The sequence below is a fragment of the Mesoplodon densirostris genome, chromosome 18 (genome assembly GCF_025265405.1).
Source record: "Mesoplodon densirostris isolate mMesDen1 chromosome 18, mMesDen1 primary haplotype, whole genome shotgun sequence".
NCBI lineage: Eukaryota > Metazoa > Chordata > Mammalia > Artiodactyla > Ziphiidae > Mesoplodon > Mesoplodon densirostris.
In genome coordinates, this window is record NC_082678.1 from 37,508,262 (window position 1) to 37,524,321 (window position 16,060).

At 50.4% G+C, this 16,060-nt stretch overlaps 1 protein-coding gene and 1 long non-coding RNA gene across 3 annotated transcripts in view; both read right to left on the minus strand.

Annotated features, from left to right (window-relative positions):
* Positions 1–2,254: 2,254 nt before the first annotated feature.
* On the minus strand, positions 2,255–12,896 carry CENPV (centromere protein V). 2 transcript variants are annotated; one of them, XM_060082897.1, is made up of 5 exons: positions 12,480–12,896; positions 10,349–10,447; positions 9,077–9,146; positions 3,565–3,679; positions 2,255–2,564 (listed from the first exon to the last, which is right to left on the minus strand). In XM_060082897.1, exons 1-5 carry the CDS (start codon positions 12,848–12,850, stop codon positions 2,440–2,442), a joined length of 780 nt encoding a protein of 259 aa, XP_059938880.1. In that variant the 5' UTR covers positions 12,851–12,896; the 3' UTR covers positions 2,255–2,439. The 2 variants fall into 2 exon arrangements, with proteins under 2 accessions (XP_059938880.1, XP_059938879.1); XM_060082896.1 differs by having other exon boundaries at positions 9,077–9,167.
* A 919-nt stretch (positions 12,897–13,815) lies between these two features.
* The window catches only part of LOC132479307 (uncharacterized), a 50,630-nt gene continuing 48,385 nt past the window's right edge, over positions 13,816–16,060 (minus strand). The window contains exon 3 of the long non-coding RNA XR_009530474.1: positions 13,816–13,997. This is a non-coding gene — a long non-coding RNA (uncharacterized LOC132479307). The remainder of the gene's footprint in view (positions 13,998–16,060) is intronic.

The window sequence follows — 16,060 nt, forward strand, 5'->3', positions numbered from 1 at the left end:
GACATGGAAGCAACCTAAGTGTCCATCAACAGATGAATGGATAAAGAAGATGTGGCACATATATACAATGGAATATTACTCAGCCATAAAAAGAAATGAAATTGAGTTATTTGTAGTGAGGTGGATGGACCTAGAGTCTGTCATACAGAGTGAAGTAAGTCAGAAAGAGAAAAACAAATACCGTATGCTAACACATATATATGGAATCTAACAAACAAAAAAAAGGTCATGAAGAACCTGGGGGCAAGACGGGAATAAAGACGCAGACCTACTAGGGAATGGACTTGAGGATACGGGGGCGGGGGGAAGGGTAAGCTGGGACAAAGTGAGAGAGTGGCATGGACATATATACACTACCAGACGTAAAATAGATAGCTAGTGGGAAGCAGCCGCATAGCACAGGGAGATCAGCTGGGTGCTTTGTGACCACCTAGAGGGGTGGGATAGGGAGGGTGGGAGGGAGGGAGACGCAAGAGGGAAGAGATATGGGGATATATGTATATGTACAACTGATTCACTTTGTTATAAAGCAGAAACTAACACAGCATTGTAAAGCAATTATACTCCAATAAAGATGTTAAAAAAAAAGAGAGAAAAGGTAGTCCACAAAAAAAAAAAAAAGAGTCCGCCTGCCAATGCAGGGGACACAGGTTCGAGCCCTGGTCCAGGAAGATCCCACATGCCACGGAGCAACTAAGCCCATGCGCCACAACTACTGAGCCTGCACTCTAGAGCCTGTGCGCCACAACAGGAGAGGCCACCGCAGTGAGGCCCATGCACCACAACGAAGAGTAGCCCCTGCTCGCTGCAACTACAGAAAGCCCGCACACAACAACAAAGACCCAATGCAGCCAAAAGTAAACAAATAGATAAATTTAAAAAATAAAATAGTATTAAAGAGACACAAAACTATGTGTTTTATATATCGTTGCACGAGGGAAGGCAGGTCAGAGGGGACATTAACTGCACCAGAATATACTCCTGTTTCACCCATACAACTTTTTACCAGCTCCTTCCAACCAGCTGTCAGCTGACATGGTGACCACACGGAAACCCAGTGTCTGTATTTCCTCCCTCCACCCCTTTTTCTGGTCTATCCTATGTCCCAGGTCATTTCATGATTCACTATCCTAAAGCAAAGAGCAATTATTTATTAGGCGTTTGCCTTTATGTATATACTCAGCACTTGGTAATGGAAGCATGCTTTAGGAAGGCATCTTGTAATAAAAAGCACTGATTATAACAGGAAGTGACATGAGACACAGAGAGTGGGGACAGGGAACCAGTCAAAAGGCTTCCTAATGCCTGTAGGATAAAGACCCAGGACTGTCCGCAGTCGGCTTCGACGTATTTTTTCTGACCCACTGCTTCTTCCCACCACAAGCCTCCAGAGTGACCTGGCTTTACCTTGTGCCCGGACCTCTGTCCACAGCTACTTCTCACTTCTCTCTTCCCAAATCTTGCTTCCTTTAAAAATACAGGCTCAGGGGCTTCCCTGGTGGCGCAGTGGTTGAGAATCTGCCTGCTGATGCAGGGGACACGGGTTCGAGCCCTGGTCTGGGAGGATCCCATATGCTGCGGAGCAACTAGTCCCGTGTGCCACAACTACTGAACGTGCGCATCTGGAGCCTGTGCTCCGCCACAAGAGAGGCCGCAATAGTGAGAGGCCCGCGCACCGCGATGAAGAGTGGCCCCCACTTGCCACAACTAGAGAAAGCCCTTGCACAGAAACGAAGACCCAACACAGCAAAAATAAATAAATTAATAAACTCTTACCCCCAACATCTTCTTAAAAAAAAAAAAAAAAAAAAAAACAGGCTCAAAGGTGTTATTTATGGACAGAGGGGCTCAGTTTTGGAAAATGAAGAGCTGTGGAAATCGGTGACACAAAAACATAAACGTAATCAACACTGCTGAGCTGTGTGCTAAAAATGGTGAAGATGGTCAAGTTTATGTCATGTGTATTTTACCACAACTGGGACAAAAAAGAAAAAGAAATCAGAAGCTGATTTACCTCTCAAAAAAACAAAGGCTCCAATCACACTCCCCACAGGTCTCCCACGACCAGCCTTCTCTCCTCCTAGAAGCTCATTCCCTTCCCAGCTCGGTGGCAGCCCCTAGGTTTCTCTCCTGACCCCTCCCTCCCGACGTGGCTGCAGGCGCCAGAACAGTGCTCAGTAAACACCTGCCGCTCAGTGACCGGCCTCAGCAGCAAAATCAACGTACAGAGAAAACGATAAACTGCAGTAACTGCTTTAATGTTAAAAATATTTATTTTTCTAAAAGATCACACAAAAGTTGGGAAGAGATAGAAGGGTGTCAGCTAGCCTATGTCAAAATCTGAGCCGAGGGGGGACAAGAGCTGCCTGAAGACACTGGTGCCGGAGCCTACTGCGGAGACGGGGGCGCCACAGGCCCCCCTGCATGGGGGGGCGGGGCTCACTCCTTAGACATGCTCTTGATGGTCTTGTGCTCCTTCATGGCCTTCTCCCAGTCGCTGCCGTTGAACTCCTCGACCACCACGCTGCGCACGGTGCCCTCGTCCAGGCAGTGGGGGGCGATCCCTACAGGGAAGCCAGGGTGGGGCGTGAGACCCAACAGCAGGCTGGCTCTCAGACCAAGTCAGCCCGCAAGTGTCGCAGGAAGCGGGCGCTCCGAGGGGCCCTGCGCCCCAGCTCCTGGCCCACTCCCCCCATCTCTGAGATGGGGGCCAGGGACTCGCGGCTGGACCTCACTCAGTACCAAGCTGGGAGGACAAAGGCGGGGGAGGCCTCGAGCCCAGAGCCACCTCCGCCTGGCAGCCTGGAGGCTTCACAGGCCTGGTCCAGGGCTCAGAGGGGCAGCTTTCTGAGCATTAAACACCTCTCCATCTGTACAGGAAGGTCAGCAGGAAAGACTCTCCATGTGACAGATGAGGAGCAAACGGGAGCTGCTACGGGGAGAACGGGTGGAGAGGAGGGGGCAGGGGTGACGTCGCGCGCTCCGCCCCACCCCACCCCACCCCACCCCAGGCTTGAGGCTGCCGCAGACGCCCCACTGCAGCTCTGGAGGCTGCGTCTCTGCCGGCCGGGATTCCAGGAGCATCCTCCACGGCTACGTCCCACCCAATTCGCATGGCGGCTGGTGTCATTCTCGACAACTGTCTAAGGTGGCACGCTCTGCCCCCAGATCTAAGAAGGACCCGAAGACGGGCTTGGGGTTTCTGTGCTTGTGTTTGAACCCATTTTTTTTTTTTACTGGCATCATCCCTGCCCCTCACTCTTGCCTCCCTCACTCCCTCCCCCGCCCCCAGGCTCCCGGCCTCCCCCGGCCTCTCTCTACCCTCTACCATCAGCCCCAGCAAAGTCCAGCTCCCTCAGCGGCAGGAAATGCGGCTCAGGATCCGGATGGTCTCGGAAGGGCCAGAGCCAGCAGAGAGCTCTGCTGGTGAGCCCTGTTCCTCACATACACGTGAGGGGCCTGGCCAGGCCGGAGGCAGCCTGTGACACCAGCGCGCCCTCCCCAAGCTTCCCATCCACGTGGCCGCAGGGCATCGGTGCCCCGAGCTTGGCCCCCTTCACTCACCGAAGCCTCCAGGGTTGGAGCGGGGAGAATAAAAGCTCTGGACGCCGCACCTCTTACAGAAGGTGTGCTGCGCCTTGTGGGTGTTGAAGGTGTATGTGGTGATGCTCTCGGCTCCCTGAGGGACACAGACAAGGAGCTTCAATTGTCGTTTACAAAGACAAATCGTCTAAAAGGTTCAGTGGGGAAACCCTCTCGCCAGGCTCCCAGGATCACGTCCAACCTGAGGTCGGGTCCCCATCTGCACGGCCCAGAGACCCGTCAGCCTGGAGTGTGACAGCTCAGGGCTTCTCCCTAGTCAGCTGCACACAGAACACCCCGGCCTTGAGCTTGCCCTGCATCCCCGGCCTAAACCGGGGAGGGGGGGCGGGGGGTCAGCCAAGGGACTGGGTCCCCGTGTCCCCAAACTCAAGGTCCTAAGAACACACTCACTGGACTCAAATTCATCTACAAAGGACCAAGTAGGAAAGAACATCTGCCAGACGTCACAGGCTAATTTCCTTAATGGAGAACACAAACGGGAACCTGGGCAGAGGATGTGAACAGACAGTTCAGAGAAATGGGGAAAACAAATCTTTCTTTAACCTGTGACATATCCACACTCACAAACTGCAATGAGGTATTTTTCACTGTCGGGGCAAAAATTAAAAAGTGAGCATAATATCAAAAAAACAAACAACCCAATCCAAAAATGGGCAGAAAAACAGACATTTCTCCAAAGAAGATATACAGATGGCCAACAAACACATGAAAAGATGCTCAACATCACTAATCATTAGAGAAATACAAATCAAAACTACAATGAGATATCACCTCACACCGGTCAGAATGGTCATCACCAAAAAATCTACAAACAATAAATGCTGGAGAGGGTGTGGAGAAAAGTGAACCCTCTTGCACTGTTGGTGGGAATGTAAACTGATACAGCCACTATGGAGAACAGTATGGAGGTTCCTTAAATAACTAAAAATAGAACTACCGTACGACCCAGCAATCCCACTACTGGGCATATACCCTGAGAAAACCATAATTCAAAAAGAGTCACGTACCACAATGTTCATTGCAGCTCTATTTACAATAGCCAGGACATGGAAGCAACCTAAACGCCCATCGACAGACGAATGGATAAAAAAGACATGGCACATATATACAATGGAATATTACTCAGCCACAAAAAGAAACGAAATTTAGTTATTTGTAGTGAAGTGGATGGACCTAGAGTCTGTCATACAGAGTGAAGTAAGTCAGAAAGAGAAAAACAAATACCATATGCTAACACATGTCTATGGTATCTAAAAAAAAAAAAAATGGTTCTGAAGAACCTAGGGGCAGGACAGGAATAAAGACGCAGACGTAGAGAATGGACTTGAGGATACGGGGAGGGGGAAGGGTAAGCTGGGACGAAGTGAGAGAGTGGCATGGACATATATACACTACCAGATATAAAATAGATAGCTAGTGGGAAGCAGCCGCATAGCACAGGGAGATCAGCTGGGTGCTTTGTGACCACCTAGAGGGGTGGGATAGGGAGGGTGGGAGGGAGATGCAAGAGGGAGGAGATATGGGGATATGTGTATATGTATAGCTGATTCACTTTGTTATACAGCAGAAACTAACAGAACATTGTAAAGCAATTATACTCCAATAAAGATGTTAAAAAAAAAGCAAAACACCTTAATAGAAGCCTAAGGTATATGCGTATTATAGGTAATTGAAAGTTGTAGTTAATTTGAGGGCTAATACAATTTTTGCGTTCAAAAAAAAAAAAACAGTGAGCAAACGATATTGCATGTGTAGAGAAACACTCACTTGGATACGAGTCACAGGAATGTGAATCCATAAATTTGGTAACATCTACTAAAATTTTAAAATGCACATGTTCTTTAACATAGCAATTCCACTTCTAGAAATGTATCCTGCAATTACAATTCTGTATTTTATCCAATGAGATGTATGTAGATGTTAATGCAGCATTTGTAAAGGCTAAACGTTAGAAACTCTGAAACTGTCCATCAACAGAAGACTGGTTAAAGCAATCACGGACGGGCATAAAAATGGACTCTCAGCAAGTTTTGGAAAAAATAAGGCAGTTCTACTTACAAATACTACTAGGAAACAATCTCCAAGGTTTCAAAGTTAAGTGCAAAGGCAAGGTTTAAAACAATTTGTGTAGCATACTAACATTCCTATTTTTAAAAAGCATACATACATCCTGGCATGTGCTTTTAAAGAAATAACCAAGAAAGCAGCAGTTTCTCTCCAGGGAGACACTGAGGGACTGAAGGGTCAGAGCTTTTTACAGGTCTTCCCCGGCCACCACGGGAGACAGGCCCTCAGAGCTGCATCGAAAGACTGTTCCGAGGGGGGCCTCTTCTCACCGCACAGGGAGGCCGCAAAGAACAGCCAAGGGGTCCCAAAGCTTGCAGAGTTATCTGAGCATATGCTTTTCCCCAGGAAACCCTTGGGAGGCCTGAGAAGCCGGCTCACAGCCTCCTGGACCTCATTCAGCACCAGGGCCCACCGGTGACACGCAGACCCCGTCCCATAGTGTCCACACGTCCACCTGCCTGACCCCCACCTTGCTGGCCGCTACAGCCAGCATCGTCATTGACACTGCTATACACTCACCCTCCCTGCTCGTTTCTTCTGTCTTCCTGCCCAATGAGAAATCACCAATGTCCACCATGTGGCAAGTCTAACGGTTACTTCTCCTGACCCCCGGACTCTTGCCCCTCTGAACCTGCCCCGCCCTGCAGGCTCTTCCTCCCTCCCCACCGGCCACCCTTCTCAGGCCCCTCCGCTCCGCTCCCTGTACGTGCTGGGTCCTGGGCCCCCGCGTATTTGTCTGCACCGTCTGCCCAGCTGCCCTCACCCCACGACTCCAGACACACGCGCGTGCGGCTGCCCACCCCCTGGCTCCGCCTCTGTCAGCGCTCACGACGCTTCACCTCAACCTTCTCAAGAAGGATGTGAGTCCAGCACCTTCCGTGCTGGCTTCTCCTCCAGGACCTGGCATCTCCAGGCAACCGGCTGCTCGGAGGCCCAACCTCCTTCTCTGATCTTCACACCCCGTCCTTCCTCTCAAGCAGCGGCTCTCAGCGTGTGGTCCCAGGACCAGCCGCATCACCGTCACCTGAGAACTTGCGAGAAACGTCCATCTTGTGCCCACCCTGCCCCCCAAGACCTGCACAGTCAGGAGGGGGCCCAGCGACTTGTCTAACGAGCCCTCCGGTGGCCGGGCACAACCTGGACTCCGAGAACCTCCCGCTCCAAAACACACCTCCACTGACCACTGTCTGCCCATCCCCACGACTGCCACCCTCTCCCAGCCGCCCCCCCACCTCCGTACTCACCTCCTCACCATCCGCTCTGCACGCGGCGGCCACCACGCGCTTTTCAAACACTGAAGCACATTTCGTCCCCGCCCCACTTAAAACCCTCCCCAGGCTTCACTCTCCAGATGACAAAACCTGTCTCCTCATCCGCTCCGGCCTCTCTCCAGCCCCAGCTCGGTCTGCTGGTTCACCTCCACCCTGCGGCCACCCTCCTGCCACGAAGGCCACCGTGCAGCTCCTCGGACACGCCCAGCAGCCCCCCGGCGCCGTGCCCACGACCCCCATGCCTCGGCCATCGAAGCGCCAGAGGGGCCTGCCCTAGCCGCCGAGACTCGCCACCGGCCAGCCTCCGTCACGCTGCCCCACCCCGACCCTCCACTGGGCACTTCCGGGCCTCGACCCGTTCCTCTGTCTCCCGCATGAGGCGTGAGATCCCAGGGGACAAGGGCCTCGTCTGCTGAGGGGTTTCAGTGGAACGCAGCCTGGCACACAGCAGCTGCCCCATAAACACTGCTGAATCAAGGAAGAAGGGCTGTACTTAAAGAACAAACGGAAAACTGCTCTCTCCTTCACCAGGCTGGGCGGAAGAAGAGAGCGGGTGTTTGAGACGCCAGGGCGGCCAGAGAAGCAGGCCCACAGGGGTGGGATGGCGGGGGCGCTGCCAACTCCGAGGCTGCGAGCCCTCGGCCGCCCGCGTGTCTTCGGCAGCCGCCTGTCTTGGGGGATTGGGGCCACAGCCTCCAGCTGGCACCTGAGGGGGGGCTCGCGGGAAAGGCAAGGGCAGGTCTGCTGCCTGCCGGCGCTCCCACCCCGACCAGACACCCACCCCAGGATCGAGGGCAGACACAGACAACGAGCCACCCTGGCCCGAAGCGTCTGGAATTAAATCTCAGCTTTTCCTCCCCGCCACTCATCGAGGGGCCACTGCATGCTGAGGCCCCGGGGCCAGGAATGCAGACTCGAACAAAGGTGGTTCCGGGAAGCCCTCCCGGACCCGCCACGCACCACGCACAACGCCCAAGGAGAGGCATCTGTCGGGCGGGGCAACGGGAGCCGAGGACAGGCCAGAGCCCCACCCCCCACCCCACCCCCCGACCCCCGGGGAGCAAAGCATGCCGAAGCCTTTTTTAAACGTTTGTGTTCTCTGACCAGAGATTTTACTTCCAGAAGAATTGATCCAAAGAAATAATGTCTAAACTGTCAAAGATTTATACACGGGGAGGTTTACCACAGCACTGCACTCAACCTAGAAGTTCAAACGTAGAAGGTCGCTCGTGGTACCTTCATGCAACGAAATATGCTACAGACACAGCAAGAAGCGTATAAGTAAACTACGAAACAGTTGTAGGCGCGGGGAAAGGCCAGGGGCCTGAGAGCCAGTGGTGGGGAGGCCTTTCACCGTGTATGTATCTACTCTGTACTTTGCAAATCTGGTACCAAGCACAAAAAATTCCCCCAAATATTAAAGTTAAAAATCTTTTCAGGCCTTCGCTGGTGGCACAGTGGTTGAGAGTCCGCCTGCCGATGCGGGAGACATGGGTTCGTGCCCCGGTCCGGGAGGGTCCCGCGTGCCGCGGAGCAGCTGGGCTCGTGAGCCATGGCCGCTGGGGCTGCGCGTCTGGAGCCTGTGCTCCGCAACGGGAGAGGCCACAGCAGTGAAAGGCCCGCGTACCGCAAAAAAAATAAAATAAATTAAAAAAAAATCTTTCAATCATTTATTTTCATTGGGAAATGATAAAACTCAGTTATAAAGCAGATAAAAAGGTAAAATTCTACCTTGATAAAAGCACACGATTTATTTAGATGTACTCATCCACGTCCAAAATAACATGCAAGGATATTCAGCAGAACACAACCAGTGGTTACCTTTGATTGACAGGATTTGGGTGATCTTATTTATTTATTTATTTATTCATTCATTCATTCATTTTTTTTTCTTATTTATTTTTGATTCTCTGTGTTGGTACATGTTTCCACTGTAATATCAAATATATATCCAAAAATACTGGGTTGGCCAAAAAGTTCGTTCGGGTTTTCCATAACACCTCACGGAAAAACTCAAACAAACTTTTTGGCCAATCCAGTATAAAGGGGGGAATGAAAGTTGGGTGACGGGAAAGCATACGGCCCGGGAGGCCCCCTGCGCCTGGCACCCTGTACGCCCCACTCACAACACTCACCTTGAGGAGCTTGAAGCGAGAGGCCGGAACAATGAAGTGTCTGTTCTGCTTCTTCTTGCAAATGCTGCAGCTACAGAAAGACAAGAGCAGACTTCGGACTGTGAATGACCACCTGCGCCCTCTGAGTTCCCCCCGGGGCCCAACCTGCCCCGTCCCAGGAGCCAGTTGACCCTTGAGGTGAAGCCCCCTTGCAGCGCCATCCCAGGAAGGGCAGCTAGGGCAGGAGGGCCAGCGGCCTGGGGCCTCTGCTCTTGTGTGTGCAGGAGGGCCCACGGGTCCCACAGTCAGCAGTGCAGGCCACGCACTCCTCAGGAAAGCAGGACCCGGAGAACCACGCTCCTGCCGCCCACCCTTGGTTTACTATGGTGAAGGGAACTGCTGGATTCTAGAGACAATAGAAAACAAGCATCAGGCAGAGCTACGACTTTCTGCCCCTGGGGTATCCTCACCAGAAACGGATAAGGAAGCTTAGGTTTCCCTCTGTCCTCATCTGCACATCACAGAAAGCCCAGCTCCACGTCAAACAGGTCCTCAGAATCACATCCTCAGAATTAAATATAAGTCGCCCCCCGTTTTAGTCCACCTTTTAAAAAACTCTAATTTCGTATAAAATCCTCTAACAACTTATTCCAGGGGCTGCTTCTTCAATCTGGACCGCACTATTTAGTAGCAGGGTCAGCTCCCCGTGGGAGGAATTCCACGGTATTTATTTATTCTTCACATATAATTCAGGCACCACAGCACCAAGGGGCAAAAGGTCTGGATACTGTTGCATAATCAGTTACACACCAACTACAGGTCAGACAGAAGTCAGAGCCTGGAAACCCTGTTCTATCACAAGGCCCGGGAGGTGCTGACAGCAGGCGCTTCACTGATCCCGTCAGCACTGCCTGCCTCACCTGGAGCAACGGGGCCAGGTGGCCTGGGGCACGGCAAGCTTCCAGGTGTGCACACCCTCATCTCACCTCACCTCACCCAACTCCCAAAGACTCTGCTCAAGGCCTTTCATTCAGTGCCCAGCCGCACGGTCTCTGGGGAGGCACTCCCACCACCAGCCCCCCGCCCTTGCACCGGTGTCTCTGGGGCACTCTGCTGGGCACAAGTCAAGGGCCCTGCTCCACAGCCCCTGGGGCTGTGCTGCAGGACTGAGCTGTGTCACACACAGCAGGCTGTTATTTTTAGCCTTCCCCAGTCTTTAAAACTTTTTTCATTAACGAAAACATCTAACACAACTTCTAACGTCTAAGCAACTTGGGAAGAGAAAACACTCACTTGCAGTCAAAGATGTGCAGGTCTGCCGAGGCCCAGACTTCAAAGCGAACCGCCCCACAGTGGCAGCCTCCTGTGTGTTTCACCAGGCCCTGGTATTCACTGAAGGGAACACAAATCAGGAAGATGAGGGTTTCTGAATAGTCAGGCCATGGTTGAAAGAAAGAAGCAAGATGGGACAGAAGTCTTTACGGGACAACCAGATGCATTCCTGCTTCTGAGAAGGCACTGTCAGTTTTATAAAAGGATTCAGTACCTTCTTTGTGAGCTCTTTTTTCCACTTCTATTTTGTTAAATCGTAAAATAAAGCATTCCAAAGTATGGAAAAAGGAGAATTGGGTGGAGGATCCTAATCCAGCCACCCGAACGTTTTTATTTACATGGCAAATACTTATTAAGATTTTTTACGAGAGAGGCACTGGGGAGAAGGCAGTAAACAAGATACAGCAGATGTGGTCCTAGCCTTAGGGACCTGGAACAGCCATCAAACAAATTAACTGAATATTTACATGACTTGTCATAAAGGCGTACAGGCTGCCATGAAAAAGGAGACCTGACCGAGTCTGGAGAAAGTTAACAAAAGGCTCCTGTAATTCTGCTGTATTCTCCTCCGGTATTTTGCACATACGTGGCTTTTTACAGAGCTATCTGTACACATTACGTACAGCTTTAATCTTTTTAAAACTTATAAGTCAGGCCCTTCATTGAACATTAAGATTTGATAAATATCATCCAACTGCTTTCCAAAAGGGCTGAACACTCTTATCAGTAATGACTGAGAAAACATTTCACTGAATCTTCTCAAGCAATAATTACAGGAAAAATAGCTCGCTGCAGTCTCATTTTGCATTTATTTGGTTATCAAGACTGAATGCTTGTTCACGTTTCTGGACAAGTTGACTCCGTTAATCTGATGTATTATTTTTCTGCAGACACAAATAATGCTTATGGTAAAAAACGCAAACATTACAACATTTGATAATGTAAAAAATGAATGTCTCTTAAGTCCTAACACCCAGAGGGATCCACAGTTAAATGTTTGCTCTATGTTCCTGAGACTATTTTCCGTACAATAATGTTTTAACAATAACAGCGATTATTGTTTAATATATTCTTTTTAATTTACTGAGTTTTGGTTTTTTAACAAATGTATGTAACTTGTGCCAATCTGATAGGTTAAAAAAAAATCTCACCCTTTCGTATGTCAACATTTTAAAATCTTTTTCTTGGCCATTTATCAGTTTGTTTTAAAGTATAAATTCAAACTTTCGTTCTACGTTTCTGACATCTTTATATTCCCCACACTGAGCAGTAGCTGGCCCACCTTAGCTCAAAAACACTGAATGATGTATACTGAAAAATGTTCAGCCTATATAGTCCAAGATGATGAACCAAAAACTGAAGCACACGGAAAACCCAATATTCCATCTCTGAGAAGACTCGTCCTAATGAAGAGAATTTCTTACGGAACAAGGACAAAGGAACATTTTTGTTCAAAAAAAGGAGTAATCCTCAGGTTGCTATGCAATTGTTAAGTTGCTTTGTTTTCTCTGGGGTTTTCTAGCATAAGACGGCGGATTCTGAGATATTTAGGGCGCTAAACTACTTCTCGGTCGCACAACTGTGCTACGGGGCAGGGGTCCCGTCTGGAGACGACGAGGCGCCCCCCAGGGCTAACAGCTCACTGCGAGCTCCACGGACCCTCCGAAGTCCTCCTCCGGCCGCCGGGGAGCCGGGGGTCCTCGCCCCGCGGCGGCAAAGCCGAGGGACGCGGAGCCACGGCCCTCGGGCGCCCGCGGCGGTTCCAAACCCGGGCGGCCCGCGCGCTCCTCCCCGCCGCCCGGCTCCGCGCAGGGCGCGCGCAGTAACAGGGGCCACCAGCCTCCCGGGCGGCTCCGAACTGTCCCAGAGCCTCTCACCCCGGCCCTGCCCCCGCCCCCCCGCCGCTCTCCAAACACACGTGCGCAAACACAAAAGCAGCTCGGGGACCGGAGGGCCGGGCCGACCCTCTTCGCGGGAAGGCCGCCGCCTTGGCGCGTGGCGCTGGCCGAGCGGGGAGGCCTTTGTCCGGCCGGTGCGCGGCTCGGGCGCCGCGGGGACATTACAGGCGCCGGCCCGGTCGCGCCGCACTCACTAGGTGTCCAGCAGCAGCTTGGCGGCGCCCTCGAAGCTGAGCCTCTGCCGCTTCTGGAACGTCTCCCAGCGCTCCCGCTGCTCGCCCAGGTCCAGCTCGGACGCCGAGGGCGCCGCGGGCGGAGGCGGGGGCAGCGGCGGCTCCGGCGGCGGCTCTCCGGGGCCCGCCTCCTGCGCCCGAGGCGACGACTGCGGCCGCCGCTTGGCCGTCGGCTGCCTCACCGCCGCCCGGCTCCCGCCCCCGGCCTGGCCCGCGGGCCTCCGTGCGCGGTCGGCGCCGGGGGCCGAGGCGGCGGCCGCGGGGGCCCTGGAGGCCCCGGACCGCTTCTGCCCGCGTGGCTTGGCCGCCGCTCCGCTCCTCACCCGCCGCATGGCTCCCGCACCCTGGTGCGCAGGCCTCTCCGCCGCGCGTTCCCGCTCCGCCGCGCGCCCGCTGCGCCCCGCGCGCGCCCGCCGCCCGCGCGCCCGCTGCCCCGTCTGCGCAGGGGTCGCTGCGCCCGCCTGTCCCGCCCGGCGCCGGCCCCGGCCCCCTCCCCGATCCGCTCCTGGTCACAGCTCAGCGCACCCACCCCGCCCGCCCGCCCGCCGCGGGGCCCACACCGCGTCGCTCCAGCCGGCAGGCCCTGCGGGACCGCGCCTCTGGCCTCGGCTCCCGACACGCGGAGCCTGTTTGCACCTGCCGAGGCGCCTCCGGGGCCCTTGGACCCCGAGGGCTTCTTCCTGCCTTCCTGAGGCCTGGGTCACCCTGAATTCACAGCCACATCCCAGCAGAGGTCCCGGGGCAACTTCATCTCCAAGATGAGGACAGCACCTTCCTGGCAGGAGCCATCGCGTGCCTGAATGAGCTAATCAATGTGGGTAAATGGCCAGGCACCTGCAACTGCAGGACAGGTAGCAGCTGAAATCAGAGTTCTTAAACTTGGGCTTTCCTGCCAGATTATAAAACAGCGTCTTCAGGATCTCGATGGTCAACAGATTTTTTTCAATTAAATGAACTCCGCACCAAATCCAATTATTATGGTTTTGTTGAACACAGCACCAAAGTTTAAACACAAAATCACGAGAACCACTGATGGAACCCAAGTCTTTTACAAACCTATTTTATTGCTCTATTTTATTCATATCTTAAAAGAAATAACATTTTCATTTACTCATTTTTCTTTTTTTGTGTTCTACTTCCTTAATATCAACTTTCCTCTGTTTTATCATTAGTTTGATAGTTTATTGAATTAAATACATAGTTCCTTTATTTTTAGTATTTTTGTTAATAAAATATTAATGACTATAAATTTTCCCGAGTATAGCTTTAGCTGTATGCATTAGGGTTTCATTGGAGGTGTAGTTTACATACAGCAAAAGGCACATAGCTTTTTTTGTCTTCTACTGTTTTATTGAATACTTTTTAAAATTGAGATGGGAAATTCCCTGGCGGTCCAGTGATTAGAGCTCCCCGCTTTCACTGCGGAGGGTGCGGGTTCAGTCCCCGGTCGGGGAATTAAGATGCCGAAAGCCACGTGACCTGGCAAAAACAAAATTCATTTTAAAAAGTGAGATGAAATAGATACAACATAAAATTAAACATTTTAAGGTGTACAGTTCAGCGGTACTTGCTGCATTCACAATGCTATACGGTTACCACCTCTACCTAGTTTCAAACTCTTCTACTGTTTTTAATATTATATTTATGCCTCATTGGTAAATAGAAAATTCAGTGAGTTAAACGTTGTGTAGATTTCCCTCAGCAAATAATTGACATTTTACTAAATGATTTTTTTTTTTAACAAGAGTAGCTAAAAGATACTCCATCTGTTTCACCTTTTTCTTCTGCTGCCACCTTTGGGTCAGTTTATGACTCCACTCAGGGGGTAAATTTCAAATAAATCTGATTTAACTTTTTAGTAAGTTTGTTTAAAAACTTTTTTACAGTAGGTGTTAGATAGAAGAAAGGAAGATTAAATAATTGACATGGCTAAAGTGCCATTTTGTGAGGTTTTTTTAGTTTTTTACTTCTAGTTTTTTTTGAAGTATAGTTGATTTATAATGTTAGTTTCTGGTGTACAGCAGAGTGATTCAGTTATACATATATATATATATTCTTTTTCATATTCTTTTCCATTATGGTTATCACAGGGTATTGAATACAGTTCTCTGTGCTCTACAGTAGGACCTTGTTATTTATCCATCCTATATATAGTAGTTTGCATCTGCTAATCCCAAACTCCCAGTCCAACACTGCCCGCCCCCCTCCCCCTTGGCAACCATAGGTCTGCTCTCTCTGTCTGTGCATCTGTCTCTGTTTCATAAATAAGTTCATTTATGTCATATTTTAGATTCCACATATAAGTGATATCATATGGTATTTGTCTTTCTCTTTCTGACTTAATTCACTTAGTATGATAATCTCTAGGTCCATTGCTGCAAATGGCATTATTTCATTCTTTTATGGCTGAGTAGTATTCCATTGTATATATATGTACCACATCTGTATTCATTCATCTGTTGATGGACATTTTAGGTTGTTTCCATGTCTTGGCTATTGTGAATAGTGCTATGAACAGAGGGGGTGCAAGTAGCTTTTTGAATTATAGTTTTGTCCAGATATATGCCCAGGAGTGGGATTGCTGGATCACATGGCATCTCTACTTTTAGTTTTTTGAGGAACCTCCAGACTGTTTTCCATAGTGGCTGCAGCAACTTACATTCCCACCAACAGTGCAGGAGGGTTCCCTTTTCCCACACCCTCTCCAGCATTTGTTATTTTTAGACTTTTTAATGATGGCTGTTCTTTTATTTATTTTTTTAAAGATAGATTTTATTTATTTATTTATTTTTGGCTGCATTGGGTCTTCGTTGCTGCGTGGGCTTTCTCTAGCTGTGGTGAGCGGGGGCTACTCTTTGTTGCGGTGCGTGGGCTTCTCGTTGCGGTGGCTTCTCTTCTTGCGGAGCACGGGCTCTAGGCACGCAGGCTTCAGTAGCTGTGGCGCATGGGCTCAGTAGTTGTGGCATGTGTGCTTAGTTGCTATGCGGCATGTGGGATCTTCCCGGACCAGGGCTCGAACCCGTGTCCCCTGTATTGGCAGGCAGATTCTTAACCACTGCGCCACCAGGGAAGTCCCTGTATATCTTCTTTGTAAAATGCCTGTTGACAGAAACTAAATTGGTTTCTTTGATGTATAGGAGTTCTTTATGTCTGGATATGAGTTCTGGGCCAGACATATATTATCTAAAATATATTCTCTGAGTCGTGGCTTTCCTTTTCACTTTAATATCTTTGGATGAGTAGAAATTTTTTATTTTGGGTATTTTCTTCTGAGGAAATTCAACTTGTGAATTACTTATTTTGTGGTTAGAGTTTTTCATGTCAGGTTTAAAAAAAATCTTTGTCTATCCCAAAGCTCATGATTTTCTCCTATCTTTTCTTCTAGAAGCTTTACAGTTTTAGCTTTTAAAAATATTTATTTATTTATTTGGCTGCACAGGTCTTAGTTGCCGCACGTGCAATTTTCATTGCCATGTACGGGATCTTCTTTTTTTTTTTTAGTTGAGGCATGTGGACTCTTAGTTGCAGCATGTGGGATCTAG